Genomic DNA, 18,250 nt, shown 5'->3' with positions numbered 1-18,250 from the left:
CTCCCTATACCTACCCTTAACCTTTTGCTTATTTAATAATTTTCATTGAAAATAAATGCTTTTCTGATGTCATTTGAAATTTAAAAAGGGAGAAAAAAAATTCCCCAGAAGGCGGATTCGAACCATCTACATTTAAATCTGCATTTCTGTCTCTTTTCAAGTGTTAGTGTATATAATTAGTTGTATTTATAGGGGTTATTATAGCACAATTCTATAATAAGGGGCTTATAATAGAATCCCCCTGGACCTCACAAATTTTCAAAGCCTGGCTACGGCCACGCCTACTACAGTTCGGGATTTAACGGATCTCATGAATATTAAGGCTATCAGGAAGCGACGCGATGTCATCGCCTGCTAATTAATATTCATGAACGTGCTCCTGGCTGTAGTGGGATTGTTTTTATACAGTCTATGAGTGGGATTCATAAGTTAGTTCTCCGCGAATATGGCGGCGTGTATGCAGCAGTTGCTGCTGTTGATATTCATCTCCGGCTGGATGTCTTCCGCTCTCGGAGGCAAACTGGACGCTGAAAACACCGCGGATAACCCTGATAGAGGCAGAAACGCGGCGGGAGAGGACAAGGCGGCGGCGCTGCTCAGCGGCGGCTGGAAGCTCGCGGAGGACGCGGCCTGTCGGGAGGACGTGAGCCGGATTTGCCCCAAACACTCCTGGAACAACAACCTGGCCGTGCTCGAGTGCCTGCAGGACCGACAAGACGTAAGAAACACGGCCCAGTCTGTATTTAACACATAGTCTGCGAGCGCGTGGCGATTACAGAACTGACTAATCGAGTGACGTGAGAAGATATTTGTTAATATAATTAAAAACCAGTCGCGGATTGACAAGGAAGGCCTCTCAATGTCAAACATAGAGGGGTATAAGAACCGGTTATCATGATTAATAACAGTGCTTCCTGTTAAAGGTGCTGTAGGGAACTTTTGTAAAAAAATATTTTTTACATATTTATTAAACCTGTCATTATGTCCTGACAGTAGAATATGAGACAGATAATCTGTGAAAAAAATCAAGCTCCTCTGGCTCCTCCCAGTGGTCCTATTGCCATTTGCAGAAAGTCATGCACTCCTGGTAAAAAACAACCAATCAGAGCTGCGGTCCGTAACTTTGTTTGTGTTCAAAATGTAGAAAAATGAACCTAATAAGCGAGTACACCATGAATCCATTTTCCAAACCGTGTTTTTAGCTCGTCCTGAATCACTAGGGTACACCTATAATAAGTGTTTATATTCGGACTATTTTAGATTGCTTCGGGGGTACCGCGGCGGAGTAACCCAGTACCTTTGTGATTCTTCATAGACATAAACAGAGAGAAGTAGTTCCGGCTACGATGTTCTTCCGCAAGACGCAAGCAGTTCTGTTTATTAACCGCTAGAGCGTCAAAAGTTCCCTACTGCAGCTTTAAAGGCTGTGTGTCAATCCCCTTTTTTCTGCCTACTAAGAGTACACCAGAGTACGCCCAAATATGGTGTCTGAGTCAGCCCCGCTGTGACGTCACCTGCACTGTTCGCGCGATGACGTGATGTTATGAAAATTGTCGTCACCGATACTAGTAGCGGGGCGGGAAATTACCTAATGCTAGCAAATAAGATGAGCACAGTGGCTTCTGTTAAATTATGCAAAAATATACATGATTTTCTGTTTTGGAAATGAAAGTTTGTATCGTAAATGTTTGCACTTTCCAAACAACATTATATATATTTAGTTAAATTTGACCTCGTAATAATTAATCAACTTAATAACTTGACTCCTAACGTTCATCTCACTTTGCCATTTCTGTCACATATGGGAAACATCAAAAGCAAGATCCAGTGAGAAGCGTTTGAATCCGCCGCAGAACGAATAACGATTACTGCGAAATCTAGTGACAACTTAAGTATTCAAATTATGCACAGAAATCTCTGTATAATAAACTGATCAAACAGCGCTGACGCAGAGAACCAGTAATGCTAACTATAGTAATAGTGTAATAATTTTATATAAATGTCATATCTCTCTGAAATGAAAAGGATACGGCACATTGTAATCGCTGAGTTTAGTCCATTTATTATAAAAGCACTTGTCAGTAATACAGTTGAAATGGGGAAAATGTTCTGCTTGTGCTCCTAGTAAAAATATTTAGTCTGGAGCCATGTAGTTTCCTAGAGTTTCTTTCCTCTGTTGAACACAAAAAAATACTATGGAAGTCATTAGCTACCATCAACTGTCTGATTGCCGACATCCTTCAAACAATCTTATTTTGTGCTCAGCAGAGAAAAGCCTGTGCACAAACATGCAAACAGGCATTTGAATAAATGAACGTTCAGTCATCAATAGGCCTTGGGCGCCAAGTTGCATTCTGGGACGTGGCGGCCATGTTGCCAGCTTCGCGAATGTAAACATACAGTAATTTGAACGAGAAGAGCAGAGTTGGGAGAAAGAAAAAAACATGTCAAAATCGCGAAAAGGTTGTGGGATTTATAGGGATACGCTAAATAGGGATGCCAGGGACCGGTATGTGGACAAAATCTGCACTATTAACGGTTTGGAGCCATATGAAATTCCCAACAAATAGTGGCGTACCGACGGAGACCTGTTGCAGCACTTTTGCATTACAGATATCTTCGGCTACCTTGTTTGTTTTGTGAGCGCCTACACTTCAGAATAGTTAAGAAGCTACAAGTCAAGTCTCATGTACAGTTCACAAATGGATGGGTTCAGGAGCTGCAAATCATAGAACCGGAACAGCGGCAAAACAGTATACAGTAATCCGGTAAGCTGCGCTCTAACGCTACCTAGCTGCTAGTTTAGTAACCGTTAGTGCTAACAACCATTCACACATGGACTTTTAACAATGTGTTTCAAAAGTGTAGTTAGTAGCTGTCCACCTTCCCGTTTTTCCGGGGTTCTCACGTATTTGAGCTCTTTTCCCGCTGTCTTCCCGTTTTAGTATTTTCCTGTAAAATATCCCGTTAGCCCCTCCATCAGACCTGTCAAGTCTCTGTGTTGTTGTCCTGTTGCTACTCCTTGTCCTTCCAGCGAAACAGATGTTTTCAAAGCATCGTTTTGCTTACTTGAAAGCAACCTTAGCGTGATTTTGGGCTTTTTAAGATAGCGTGGTTGTTGTGAGAGCACGATTTCACGCCAATCTGTAACTAAAGTCACGTTAGACCTAGCTTCACAAATCGCTTAACGTTAGGTAATGCAGCAGTTTTATAGTACAAATTTTTGCTGTCATCAGAGGGATAGCAACAAAAAGATGAATGTTGAAATTTCCCGTATTTTGGATGAGTAACTCGAGAAATTTCCCTTATTTTCAATGTTGACTTAAGCTATATAAATGAATATTGGATACAGAAATGACATACCCAAAATAAAAATGTTTCTGCTCATGATTCTTTCTGACTAGATACATAATAAAAACAATTTCACAAAGCTGACACTTCAAATGTAAAAATATAAAAAATGCTCAAATGTAAAAATATTAAAAACATATTTTTTAAATGTATTAAAAAAATGTTGATGTAAGATATGAGTTTAGAAATACAATGTAGCTAAAGCCACAAGTCTTTCAAAACTTCATTAGGAATTTAATAATCAAACCTGTAAAACTGTGAATTCTATGAAATATTTTCTAAGGCCATGTCATGTGTGTTTTTAGAGAAGGCTAATCAGATTGATTTATGGCACTTGTCATCTCTGTAAGATCTCACATATGTACCTGTGTTCTCTATATTTGTGTTGGCTTTGCAAAACTCCCCGTTTTCATGGTTCTATTGTTCTCACCAAACGAGTCTTTCACACCTCCGCCAGGTATGACACATTATCCCCATTATTCTTTCATCATTATTCTTTTGTTTTAATTCCACCTTTATTAGCTTTTTTTGTGGAATTTCAATGTTTACAAAGCAACAAAGCAGTGATCTTACTTCAGTCTCTGTATGCATTTAGCCCTTATTTATCAGAAGTTATTAACAAAACATTTTCTTAAGACCTTACGTGAATTATTGTGACAGAAATGCATTATGAAGAAGAAATGCACCTGGTATTAGTAGCATTAGAGCTAACGTTAGCATTAAGCTACATTAGACAATTTATTTAATTATTAGTAAATTTTTCCTAAAAAGGCACTATGAACCCCTATTGAGTGTTTGTAATAACATTCTTTTGCGAGCACAGGTGGTCGTTTACTATTGTAAAAATATGCTATTTATAGCCTTTTACATCGCTGCACAAGTTAGCATTGTACATTTTTTATATTTTTTATAAAATGCCCCAGATCTCAAGAAAATCTCATACCAAGCTTTTCTATCGTAATCGCGGGTTTATTATTTGGATATTTCGCATGTACAGAGGTGTTTCAGTGTTGTTGTGAGCAGATATGAACCAGGAAGTGTTCTCGAATCATGTGACACGATCTGACGCTGTCCGGTTTTGGGACTGTCAGATTGACAAGCCGAACATCCAATCAGAGTCTGACTGGGTCACAGCTCGAGTACATGGAAACAAACACACAGAGACGGCACTGGGAGAGGCTGTTTATAGAACTGCTACTTATACATGGTAAAAAGAATATATCCCGATTTTCACTGTACATTTTTTCTGTAAAAAGCATCAAGAGCTACTTGCACTAAGCCTACTGTAAATAGGATCTATCGCTAATAAAGTATGTTAATTCCACTTAGTGTAAAAAGCCACTGGTGTATTTTTCTTACTCTATTGGCAGATCATTTGTAAAATAAGAAAAATGCACTTAAAATATTATTATTAATATTATTATTTTATATTTTATATATGCTCCCAGAGATGCTGTTCAGTGCTGCTGTAGTCTACACTGAGCAGTATAGAGCGCCCTCTCGCGGCTGTATAGACGGTTTCATCGGTCGCACGCGCCTGGACCTAAGTTAACTTCCGGTCTGTGTTGTGTATATCGGTCTGGCTGTGGTGCCATCTACAAACGCAGTTAAAGGCAAAGTGATGAGTAGACTGAAGTTGGGCTCAGGTGGTTGTGCTGCAGGATGTGTTTCCCATACATTTATTTATTTTTGGAGACAATTTTTAAACTGATCGATTTTCAAAAAGGCTTCGTTAAATAAACATGAGTAACGTAACGTAACACACTGCACGTTTAATAATAATAATTCCTTACATTTATGTTTAAATATCAAAACGAGGCACGGGTGCTTTTATATCGCTGTATTTCTGAAAGAAGACGTGCATGTTATATGCGCGATAAAGCAGCGTGTGAGCGTACCAGCTCTGATTTGTTTACAGCTGTTACTGGGGAAACCTCTATTTCTAGTGCTTTATGTCTTTGCTTTAAAACATCTCCTGCTGGCAAATAATGAATTAACATTTTCATTAAGTCCGCCTGATCCACACAGAAAACACATTTTGTTTGTTATCAAAAAATATCTACTCTAGAGGGACTTGGCTGTTGTTATTGATTCTATTTGGAGTCTACCGGAAGTTAAGTTAGGTCCACAAAAGCGCTCACGCGCATTAACGTTTGTTTATGTTGATGCCGTTGAAACCGTCTATATGGTAATGTTTTCTCTTGGTTCTAAATGAATGCAACTTATAGTACAGTGCGACTTATGTTTTTTTCCTCATCATGATGTATTTTTGGACTGATGCGACTTATACTCAGGTGCGACTTATAATCTGAAAAATTACGGTATGCAGATGGCTTTTTGGCGGGAGCTGTTGGCATGGTGAATCGTTATATCAGCGCTCCATTGATAATGGCTTTTTATAGTTGTGGTGTTTACAATTTAGAGTTGATTAAACCAACTCCCTTCAGCTGTTCTGTAACCGAAAACTCAGAGTTTCCCATCTCACGGTAAGTCAACTCAGAGTTCAAGTTTAAACTCAGAGTTGGTTGAAGCTTCTTGGTGAAACGGGCCCCAGGTATATCATTATACATAGTGTTGTTGGTGTTGGGGTTAGTGTTGGGCGATATGGTCATTTTTCAAATCGTCATATCGTCAGCCCGTGAGATCGACGATACACGATATTATCGTGCATGGGTAGAGCAAGAGAGAGAGACTCTTTGTTCTTGTCATAGCATAACTATTCGTTGTTTTAAACCGTGCAGGTGCCGAGATCAAAACATCACCAATAATCGAAAAAATATACTTTCAAACACACTGACAAAGTAATGTTAAATATAAAAATACTGTATCTAAAACCGCTAGTTCATATATAGTGGGCCGAAACTGTCATATCGCGCGTCCTGTGATAAATCTGCTATGAAAGTTATCAGTCTAAATGTACTGCAAAATAAGTCAACGGTGAAAATCAATAGTAGATTTCATGAAGTCCAACAGTTTAACACTAATATTTGACATAAACTAACACGTTAAATATAAAGTATTAAAACCGGATAAGTTCATATATTTGGAGCAAAGTTGAACTGAACTGATGCATCAGTCATACATCGCTCCGGACCGCGCGCCTCATGACGAGACCGACGCAGCGCCACAGAAACAAGAATGAGATGCGTTCTAACATAACTGTGACATTAAACTCAGTGAGGGCTCGTTTAAAATATTGCACATATATGGGCCATTCAGTTTACTTGTTAAAGTGCAATGAAATGCCTTTTATCTGCAGACGATGTACGTCTGTTTGTGGATGGAGACTTTGTAACAGCCAAAACTATGTGTTTTGCATGCATCACATTATAGTGTGGTGTGCATGTAAATAATAACACGCCTAATATCATCTTGACTATCGACAGAGAAATCCGCTTACGTCGATATTTCTGACTATCGTCGATACACGGTACTATCGTCTATCGGCACAACCCTAGTTGGGGTATAATTAGAACGATTATTAAACCTTTATAGTTGGTTTCATTATAGTTATCATTCTTGGTACGAACAAGGATGGCTTGTATACTGAATTTCTGCCTTTGTTCAAACTGACTGACTGGTTGAGCAGTGTTCACTTGTAGAGGGATCATGATATGTGAGGACTGCTATTTGTTTGGCAAGGGTTAGTCATTGTTTGGTGAAACAGAACCAGCGTATGAATCGTTGCATGATTACAAACGCGGAAGCAATATGATTATTGAGGTCCTTGTGTAATAATACTTCTGAAGTGTCCCATTTATTGCCAGTGTCAGGTCTGATAGATGTGTCGTGTGTCATGTGAGGTCATCGCTTGATCTACTTCAGGTCATTTTTCAGTTTGTAACATTTTATAGTTTAATGATCATGTGAATATATCCTTCAGAGTTTTCTGTGTTTTTATCAGACTGTGAATGACTTTCTCTTCCCTTAGAGAGTCACTGTCAGTGCGAGTCCTTACTGTAAGGTCAATTATTTAGCTGTTCAGTGTTCCTCATTGCTTCTCATAAATAAAGACTGAATGGAGACAGTTTGTTTACCTCTATATTTTATTATCTACTGGAGGCAAAAAGGTAAATGCTGTTTTCTAAAATAAAACCTGACACAGCTAGAGAAAAGATCTTGTCGCCAGTCCATTTATATGACGTTGAGGTGACAACGGTCCAAATAAGTAGTGATTTTACTGATCTCTAAGCAGTATCCTAATATTGCTTCATATATATATATATATATATATATATATATATATATATATATATATATTAGTATAGACCGATGCAGCATAACTGCCCAGAGAAGCTGTAGCTTTAAATCCTTTTCGAGTTAATAAACCCCAGTAGATCTATCAAAGGCTAAGAAGACGCTATCAGCACAGGCCGAGGTCAAAACAGGTTGCTGTGTCTTTGATTGGATTTGGAGGCTGTTTTTAGTAACATTGTGACACTAGAGCCCCTTTCACACTGCCATTCCGGCAAATACAGGGGTAAAGTGTTCCTGCAATTGTTCCCGGGTCGCTAGATTTTGCACTTTCACACTGCCAGTGATGACCCGGTATATGTGCGTGCTTTCACACACAACCCTTGAAGATCCCGTAACGACACGTGACATCAGCGCGTGACGTGTAATGTACGAGTCGACAACGCTTGGCACGTTATACTTTAACTGAAGCAAGCAAACGATCTCTGCGTCAGCGCGGAAAGTGAGGAACTAACTGATCTCTGCTTCATTACAGTTTGCACATATGTTTTCGTCGTGAACGTTGATCTTCCTTCAAAACAGCCGGTAAAAGAGTCGCGCGATAACGCAATATCACTTTGATACGGAATTAGATCTGGCTTTTGTTCACACAGCGCTCGTTCCGGATCGATTACCGCAATGTTACTAGGTCCCCGACCCGGGTTCAATACGGTAATCAATCCCGGGACGTGTTTGCTTTCACACAGAAGGCGACCCGGCAATGTTCCAGAAATATTGCGGGTCCGACGTGCAGTGTGAAAGGGGCTTTATCAAGGCCTTTAGCTCCATGGGAATCAAGATTTACAGCGGGCTGTTAACAGCTGTCCTGTGCTATGTCTGTCTGGGCTTGTTCTCAGCTGTTCATATAAAGATCAGTGTCAAGTCAGCACGGTTAGGCATACCCTACTGTTATGCTGATTGCTCCTGACTGCTCAAGTTTTCACATCAAAAAGTAAGCTAATTTATCAGCGGAGGAATAAAAGGTAATTAAAAGGCCTCTATTTTTGAATAAAGCTGCTAAAGGCAATGTTGAAGACATACTCTCTCAGTTTCTACAGATGCTGACCTTCTCTCTAATTCTTTATGTTACTGTGTGCTCATTTGTCAAATACATTTCATTTTGCAATGAATGTCGGACATTTGTCAAACTTAAATGTTGAATCATCCGACACATTATTGCAAAACACTTGTTCTTCTTGTCATGCCAAACATTGCAGTATGTTTTAACCTTTCGGGTTCCTTCCGGAGAATTGCACAAGGAAGAGAGTTTCGTAAAGTTAATATGAAAGCTGTGTTTAATCGGCATGAAAATTACCAGTGTGTTTTGGTGCGTTAGATTTAACCAGTGTGTTTTGGTACGTTAGCTTTAAACAGTGTGTTTTGGTACGTTAGCTTTAAACAGTGTGCTTTGTCATTTAAGACTCACAGTATTTACTTCAGCACACATTTGATTCTCCAGGAGAGAATGTGAACAAATCCTTCCAGCCTTAAATCACGTAAATCCACCAGATTTCTTGAAATTTGGTGATACTCAAAGGCTTTTTTTTTTTTAAAAAGCAAGAAAAGTTTAATTCTTTCACCTCATTCTGTTTAATCTGCCTAAACTGAAGTTAAAATGATTAATTTGGTTGTTTTAATAATTAATTTTCATACTCAAATGTTACATTTTTGACAAAATGTTAATTATCAGAGAGTCCTCATCTAAACCTCTTGTTCAATATTAGCAGTCCATCCGAGGATGTGCAACAGGAAGCTGATTTCTGTTTTACTATCTCTATTTTCCCCTCGCCTCTACCTGGGGTCACAAATTAATGCAAATACATTTTAAAAGCCTAAAAGTAAATATAACGCACATTTACAAACATCAGCATCTGTTACTATTTTGTTCATTGTTTATTAGGGATGGATTTCAATATTTACACCAGTACTACAGCCAAACATATTCAGACTTTTGTTGTTTTGCTGAGGTCTCACAATGTTTTGAGCAGTTAAACACTTTAAAAATGCTCTTTGAGGCACTGCCTTCAGTTATATTGTTGCTCTTATTCTACTTGTTTTTAAGCACAATAAAATGTTTTAAATGCCCCTAAAATATCGGGGTGAACCCAAAACCAGTGTGATTTATACAGGGCTATGCTTTTCACTTCTGTCTGTGTGAACACTTTTAATTTCTCTGTTCTCTTCTTCATCTCTCTTTAGGAGACTGAGATCGCTGTAGAATGCAATCATGTAAGTGTTGACAAACTATTCCTGTTATTTTTGGTTCAAGTTGTTTATCTGAATGACGGTTGATGGTTAAACCCAAACAAACTAGCTGGAGTTTAATTTGTTGATATTACAAAAGTGAGGTTTACTTTTCTTTTCTTTGTTTTCGTTTTTTTTTATTTTGTTCATTTGGATTTGTTTGTTTTTATTTGTTTTTATTTTTGTTTTATATTTTTGTTTTGATGCAACAGATATAAACAACCTCACTTTCAAATAAAGTAAAGTATTTTAATCTTTAGTTTAATTTTGGATTTCTTTTTTTTTTCAGTTTGGCTAATGTCTAAATTGGTTGTTTTCATTTTTACATTTTTATTTATTTTAAATATTGAATATCAGAAATAGAAACGTTAGGGATGTACTGATCAAACAATAATATCACGATACGAAGTCCACAATACAATATTTATTGTAATATAAAAAAAGAGAGCGAGACCAATAAAGAATTGAAAAGAACATTTTAAATGTTACATTTTAAAGTTAAAATCTTCTATCTTATCTTTTATTTTGATGGAAAACTACACGTCCAGTGGATACAGGCTTACGAAAACTACAAATCTAGTGCAATGTTTTACACTTCGAAACAGAGGGATTTAGCCATGTTGAGCTTCGTTTTAGTTTGTTTGACAGATACTGTGCCAAAGCATAATGACCCAAAACACAACTTTAAAGACCTTTTATATTTTAAAAACTGCACTTTTTGCCCAGAAGAGCTATAGTTTCATATAGTTTGCTATCGTGATAAAGATATCGTTATATCCCTAATAAACAATTATTTTAGAGCTGTTGTTGTTCAGGAATTAAAAAAAAAACTAATAATTTAAGTTGGTCTATAACAATTCCTTCAGTACTGTGAGATTCAGTCGTGCGTCCTGTTTTGTTTCTAGCTGCTGTGGAACTACAAGCTGAATCTGACGACTGATCCGAAGTTCGAGTCTGTCGCCGTCGAGGTGTGCAAGACCACCATCAGTGGGGTGAGTGTGCATGGAAGACAAACCTGTCTCAGACTGTACCACAGAGTCACTCTAATCCTGCTCTGTCTCCAGATTAAGGAGTGTGCCGCTGAGGAGCGTGGGAAGGGTTACATAGTGTCCTGTTTGATAAATTACCGCGCCAACGCCAACATCTCTGAGTACCAGTGTAACCAGTACATCACAAAGATGGCCCGCATCGTCTTCAGCGATTACCGGCTGATCTTGGGCTTCATGGACAAGTGCATGTATGACATCAACCAACTGCAATGTGGAGCCATCAAAACTGGACCGAAGGTGAGCCCTGGTGCATTGTGGGTAACTGAAAGCAGCAGTATGAGCACAATAAAAAAAAAAAAAAGGATGTTGTCTGTCCTGAGCACACACGTGTGTTCTCTGCAGTACATCCACACTCAGGGCGAGGTGATCGCGTGTCTGGAAAAAGCTCTGGTGTCTGAAGCCGAGGAGCAGCCGGGGCAGTACACCATCAGAGAGGGGTGTAAGAAAGCCATCATGCGTGTGGCAGAGCTCTCCTCCGACGACTTCCACCTCGACCGTCATCTCTACTTCGCCTGTCGGGAAGACCGCGAGCGCTTCTGTGGAAACGTAAGCCGTGATCCTGTAAGACACACTCAACATGTGCACTTCTGTTGCTAATGTTGTGCTCTGTTCGTTTGTTTCAGACACAAGCAGGAGAAGGAAAGGTCTACAAATGTCTGTTCCAACACAAGTTTGAGGAGAGCATGTCAGAAAAGGTACATCTAGTTTTCGTTTTGCACAAGCAGTTACAGAGAACGGTTTATAGTGATGGTGAACGGAGAATCATGACAGCTCGACTATATTTGCATGTGTCTGTGTTTTGGGCAGTGCAGGGACGCTCTCTCCACTCGGCAGAAGCTGATCGCTCAGGACTACAAGGTCAGCTACTCGCTGGCTAAAGCCTGCGAACCAGACCTGCGTAAATACCACTGCAACATGGACACGGCCATGCCTCGCGGCAAAGAGGCCAAGCTCTCGTACCTGCTGCTGTGTCTGGAGGCAGCCGTGCACCGAGGTGAGGGATGTGGACGGGCGCAGGCTCTGTCCCATCTGCAGATGGGGTGTCCTCACGTTTGCTCTCGTTCTGTCGCAGGTCAAACCGTGAGCGGCGGGTGTCAGGGGGAGATGCTGGACTACAGGCGCATGCTGATGGAAGATTACTCGCTCAGTCCCGAGATCGTGCTGCAGTGCAGAAGAGAGATCGACACGCACTGCTCCGGCCTGCACCACAAGGGGCGCACCCTGCACTGCCTCATGAGGGTGTCCCGGGACAGGGGCGCCTTGGAAGGACCATGCCAGAAAGCTGTGAGTGGAAGTGCACTCGGATGCACTCAGATGCTGGTTTGACATCTTGATTATCACTGATACATTTAGGACGAGCAACGGCTCGATGTGTTGTACAGGCCAGAAAATGATACCTGGCATTATTTTGGAGAGGGGTATTTCTGGGAATACTGTGGACATTTGGCTGATTAACAGATACTCTATTTTCCCGTTGTGTCAAAATAAAGTTTTTCTCACTACTTATTATTATTATTATTATTATTATTGTTATTATTATTGATAATAATAATAATAATAATAATAATAATAATAATTGTAATAAACCGATAAATAAACAGATTGTTTTCATGATTTTTTTTATTGTTTTCCCTTTGTTTTTGTATTTATTTATTTTTGTTTGTTGATGTTTTCTTTGTTTTTGTTATTAAAAAAAAAGGTTTTTGTGTATGTTTGTATTTTAGTTTTGTTTTAGTTATTTTTTGCTTTTGTGATTATTGCTTTTTTTATTAGTATTTTTTGTGCTTTTTTGTTTTCATCAGATGTTGTTTTGTTTTTGTTTTATATAGTTTTCATGTTTTTTAGTTTTTATTACTATTTTATTATTGTTTTTTGTTTGTTTATTTGATTTAGAGATAGATAGATAGATAGATAGATAGATAGATAGATAGGAATCTGTATAGTCAAAATATTGATTATTCTGATTTTAAAAAGAAATGCATAAATATGAAGAAAATAAATATCACCAAGAGGCTGAAAAATATCAAGAAATTTGCATTGTTGCACTGTTTCAGTTCTTCCTGTGATTTAATGAACTGATTCAGTTCATTACTGAAGTCATGAGATATTAATTCATGTTCAATAATGCAGCGGCTGTGATGAATGACTCTGATTATGGCTTTCATAACTGTGTGTCCCATCAGCTCCAGACACTGATACAGGAGACGGACCCCGGGGCCGACTATCGCATCGATCGCGCTCTGACCGAGGCGTGCGAGTCCGTCATCCAGACCGCCTGCAAACACATCCGAAACGGAGACCCCATGTGAGTCCCCTGTGTTGAGAGATTTGGGGTGTTAACAGAGAGCGAGCTGGGCGTGAGGACTGGGATTGAGACACATGAACTCTCCAGTACGCTGTTGATTGATCTTCACATGACCTTGTTTGATAGGATCCTGTCGTGTCTGATGGAGCATCTGTACACTGATAAGATGGTGGAAGACTGTGAACACAGATTGCTGGAGCTGCAGTACTTCATCTCCAGAGACTGGAAGTGAGTCACAAACTCGCCTTTAGCTCTTCACTTTGACAATCCCATTTCTATATCTCTTGGATGAAACACTCCAGGTGCTTCAGTAAGAACGCAGTAGTAGTGCTTCTTCTTGTGTGTCACGATTTTAAGGAATGTTTCTTTTTTGTAAATCACGTGGTGACAGGATCGAGCACAAAACCAGAACTCTGCAAACACGTGTCTGCCGGGGCTGAATGTGAGTGGATGTTCAACCTCTCCCTGTGGTTCTGGTTACAGACTGGACCCTATCCTGTACCAGAAGTGTCAGAGCGACGCGGCCCGCATCTGTCACGCTCACGGCTGGAACGAGACCAGCGAGTTCATGCCTCCCGGAGCCGTTTTCTCCTGTCTGTACCGGCACGCTTACCGCTCCGAGATGCAGGGACGACAGGTACGACAGGTACGACTGACACTCTTACTCCACACTTTCACCTCTGTGCTGTGAGTTATCAGAAAAAAACTATAGTTTATCTGAGGCTTCTGTAGGGTTCATCCCAATCTTCTGATGGGAGTCTGAATCGAAGTATCCTCTGATTCCTTAAAGAGGGGATCTCACAAACCTGTCAAAAACACAACAAAGCTGCATTTCACGGGCTGTCAAATGATTAACATTTTTAATCAAATTAATCAGAATTTTCAGTGGATTAATCAGGATTAATCACTATTTGCAATTACACCTGAATCCTAACCATTTTTTTCTGAAATGCATAACAAAAGATAAATAACAGGACACAGATACATAATTTTCATGTATTGATTCATCAATATGTGGTTCTTTTTTTCTGAATTTCAAAAGTTTAACATTTACCTGAGCACTATATCAAACTAGGGATGTCAACGATTAATCGATGATCGATTAATTGTCGATAAGAGATGCAATCGATTAAGGCTATGGATGGTCGGTTAACCGATTCAATGTTGGGCTGCGTGCGGCTCATGCGCACTCAACACGTGCGAGCGGCTGTGAGTGACGGTGACGATATATAAAAGCATCATCATTCATTCACAATGTACAAATTAAGCTTTTAATGTGATTTAAACTTTAAAGTACATTAAAATAGAAACAACATAAAAGTTCTTCAACATTAAATGCAATAGAAATGTAGTTACTAATCATTTCATCAGATAACTGTTTTATATCGTGCGCTTTGCAGGGCTGCGGGACACAGTGACAGGACAGATAGTCTATTCATTCCTACAACTTGTTAATTCATTCCTACGAATTATTAATGTGGCAATTGTCCATGTTTCATTAATTTTGTTCCCTAAATAACCCGTGATTTAAGTGAAATAAGGGAACAAATTAATAAATCGAACGAATTCTTAATTCATGAAATCTTTAATTTCCCTTCCCATGTTTACCACAGTAAGAGATGCGAAAACAGTTATTAAAAGCGAAATATAATAAAATAAACCTGGGAAATTAGAGGGTTAGACTATGAAGATTTAGGAAAAGAAACAATGCCTAAATATACTGAATTTGTGGAAATTCGTGACCAACCGGCAAACCAGAACAAAGCCGCGTAAATGAAGACTATGGGGTCCAAAAGCATGGTCGCAATCTAACATTTTCCAGTTAACCTATCATTCCTCTAATAAACAAAGCTTTTATACCACACTTGTCATAATCAGATCTTATCATTTCTAAATAAATAATTGCTGGATTCAAAACAGCGATTAATAGGCGCTGTGACCTACACATTCCTGGAGCATTCAGTTTAAATAGACCGTAGTATACCGGTCCACTCTGCTGTTATGCCAAGGACGTTTTTGCTCATATGAAGAGGATCATCTTTTCCGTCTATATGCGAATGCGTGTTAAGTACAAGCCTAGTTTACATTATAAATAATAGTTTAACATTCAAATACATTGCGAATATGGAAACATTTCGATTTGTGCCGAATGAGACATGAGCAATAACCTCCAAATAAATTTAGCCAAAGCCGCGCTCGCTCATCCTCGTCTGCACGCATGCACTGTCACGATCTAATGCTCTGTATGCCGGATTTTTAAAAATCTGACATTTTCTAGGACAGAATCCAGCAGGATCAAATTAATGTGAGCAACTGTGTTTTGGTGCAGCAGCGCCGATGTAGTTCACTTAATGTGCAGCGCAGTCACACGCGCTCCACATTTCGGATAATTTTATACAATAATGTCAGTTGAAAACATCGCAATTGTGCTTTAAAATACAACAACGAGCACCACAAAACCATTTCAAGAGGCGCGTTCAGTGTTCTCCGTGGGGGATTGGAAACTGTCAACAAAGTAAAATGACCTCAAAAGTATGGCGCGCTCTCTTCATTTTATCAAATGATCATAATCGCATCTATTCATTTTATAATCCTGCTAATAGCATTTTATTCAGACTAAAACCTCTTTAATTCAAGTGAGAAAGCGTTTTGTGTGTGTGTGTGGCTTTTGCACATCCTGTCATACCGCTGACTGCGTGCCTGCAATAGACGCATTTTGCAGTATTATGGTTAACGATTAATCGATTAATTGATCGTTAATTTAAACGACGATCGATCATGGAAATAATCGAAATTTGACATCCCTATATCAAACCATGCCATCAGATAGTGTAAGAGTTTTAGGTGAACCAGTGGTTAAATATAGCCACATATCTATGAAATTATCCATAGAGAAACTCCAAAGCATGAACTCAGAAACACAAACATGCGCCCTCTGCACTCTGTGAACTCTTGTTTTTGGGAGGTGTTCATTTGCTCTGCCACAATACTTTAGGATCGATATTTTCACGTTCTGAAGGCTTCAAGTGCCAGTAAAAACAAGTAAAAATGCATATGCTTTTCCAAACAGCTGTAATTTTTGCTGCATTGCATGTAGGCGTTCTGCGCATGCGCAGTGTGAAACACAGGACGCTATAACAGGAAGAAGCTCCAGCGTATCAACTACCAAAGTCGTCTCTGTTTATCGAGCGTGGCATGAATGTATTTGAGAGTAACTGGGGTAAAACCTTAAGCTTCTTCTGTGTTTTCGTCGCGGCGCTCGCCGATGTTTTTTACTATCTTGAGAATTCAGAGATCGACAAGACTTTCCTAACCTGAATAATTTATCACACTGCGCATGCGTGAAATGCGTAAAAAAATTTGACGTAATTAACGACAAACAACTAATTAACGTCGTTAACGCGCTATTTTTGACAGCCCTAATATATATATATATATATATATATATATATATATATATATATATATATATATATATATATATATATATATATATATATATATGTATATGTGTGTGTTCTATATCTTGGCTGTTTTTGTTGTGAAATACGACTTCGTTATGTTCCTGACAGGTCTGGTGATGCTCAATGTAGGAGTAAATGTGATTAAACTACAAATGCATGTTCTCAGCAAATTAGCAGGAACCAATCGAGCTGAAATCACATTGAATCATGCTGTGGGCTTTAAATGAGTGGTGACTGACGAGAAATGATCTCAAACGATGTGGGTGTTTTTTTACGGTCTAATCTAAAAATAGACATTCTTGTGTAACTTTTGTGGTAATGGTGTCATATTTCCTGACACCCGTCAAGCACGTACACACATCTCTGTTTGCAGAACGTGTCTGATTGATTGATTGGTTGTGTGTGTGTGCTCTTGTTTCTGTATCATATCAGGACACAACTCTGTATAATGACATGAGTATGACACAGGTATTACAAGGAGAGGGTGACTTATGAGGACATAACCCATGTCCCCATTTTTCAAAACGCTTATAAATCATACAGAAAGAGTTTTTTTGAGAAAGTTAATATGCACAAAGTTTCCTGTGAGGGTTAGGGGTAGGTCCATAGAATATACAGTTTCTACATTATAAAAACCATTACACCTTTGGGATGAACACACTTTACACAAAAACAAACGTGTGTGTGCGTGCATGTGCGTGTGTGTGTGTGTGTGCTAATGCGTCTGGGTCGATCTGCAGTTATCTCGGGACTGTAAGACGGAGGTTCAGAGGATCCTCCACCAGAGGGCTCTGGATGTGAGGCTGGATCCATCTCTACAGAAGCGATGCATGACAGACCTGGGGAAGTGGTGCAGTGAGAAGACTGAACCTGGAAAGGTCAGGAGATCAGATCACACTTTCCATTCGGTTACATGCAATTCAAAATACATTGAATTATTTTTAAATACAATTTTAAATTAACATTTTTTTTTGATTAAAAAATTGTCTGGTTTTGTTTTTTGTTCATTTGAGGTTTACAGACGTTGTAGCCTTGTTCCTAAATGTACCAATTAATGACTTGATTGTGTTGTTTTTTCCTATGACCTAGGGGTCCTAAGGGTTAATATAGTAAAACTAAAACCTTAAAAAAAATTAATAAAATAAACTTGAATTGGAAAAAAAAACAATTAAATGTTTGAAAAACTTTTTTTTTTTAGATAATTTCTCGTTTTATTTAGTCTAACTTTGTGTACTAAACTAAAACCGAAATTAAAAAAATAATATTGTAGAACATTAAAAAATAAAACAGTGGGGGGAAGAATACAATTAATTAAATTTAAAAATATAAAATTATGTTAAATTCATATAAATTATATAAAAATATATAAATTAAAGTTATATTTCCAGATAATAAAAACGAATAGGATCTCGCTGATAGTAAAATAAGAGTCTGTCACCGTATACAGTGACTTGGGTTGTAAGTAACGCTTCATATCCTAAATTAAGCTGTCACACAAAAGAGACTGTAGTACTTATTGAACCTGCATTTCCACTAATTACCGAAAAACTATTAGTTTCGTGAGTTTTTTTCTGAAAATAACTCCAGTAACAGGATTGAATGGT

The 18,250-nt window shown here is 38.7% G+C and overlaps 1 protein-coding gene across 3 annotated transcripts in view; it reads left to right on the top strand.

The window, feature by feature from the left end:
• Positions 1-347: 347 nt before the first annotated feature.
• Positions 348-18,250, top strand: part of LOC113043756 (Golgi apparatus protein 1-like) — a 28,970-nt gene continuing 11,067 nt past the window's right edge. Inside the window, exons 1-12 of one of the 3 annotated variants that reach the window (XM_026203332.1) lie at positions 348-718; positions 9,784-9,813; positions 10,734-10,820; positions 10,899-11,114; positions 11,220-11,423; positions 11,501-11,572; positions 11,685-11,871; positions 11,950-12,161; positions 13,061-13,182; positions 13,309-13,410; positions 13,666-13,828; positions 17,387-17,524. In XM_026203332.1, the coding sequence (XP_026059117.1) occupies positions 446-718; positions 9,784-9,813; positions 10,734-10,820; positions 10,899-11,114; positions 11,220-11,423; positions 11,501-11,572; positions 11,685-11,871; positions 11,950-12,161; positions 13,061-13,182; positions 13,309-13,410; positions 13,666-13,828; positions 17,387-17,524 (1,806 nt within the window). In that variant the 5' untranslated portion in view covers positions 348-445. Of the gene's footprint in view, positions 719-9,783; positions 9,814-10,733; positions 10,821-10,892; positions 11,115-11,219; positions 11,424-11,500; positions 11,573-11,684; positions 11,872-11,949; positions 12,162-13,060; positions 13,183-13,308; positions 13,411-13,665; positions 13,829-17,386; positions 17,525-18,250 lie in introns of all 3 variants that reach the window. The other 2 variants (XM_026203333.1, XM_026203331.1) reach the window with 2 other exon arrangements.

The sequence above is a fragment of the Carassius auratus genome, chromosome 25, assembly GCF_003368295.1.
Source record: "Carassius auratus strain Wakin chromosome 25, ASM336829v1, whole genome shotgun sequence".
In the NCBI taxonomy this organism is placed as follows: domain Eukaryota; kingdom Metazoa; phylum Chordata; class Actinopteri; order Cypriniformes; family Cyprinidae; genus Carassius; species Carassius auratus.
The sequence above is the reverse complement of the archived record's forward strand: the minus strand, read 5'-3'. Positions and strand labels throughout refer to the sequence as shown.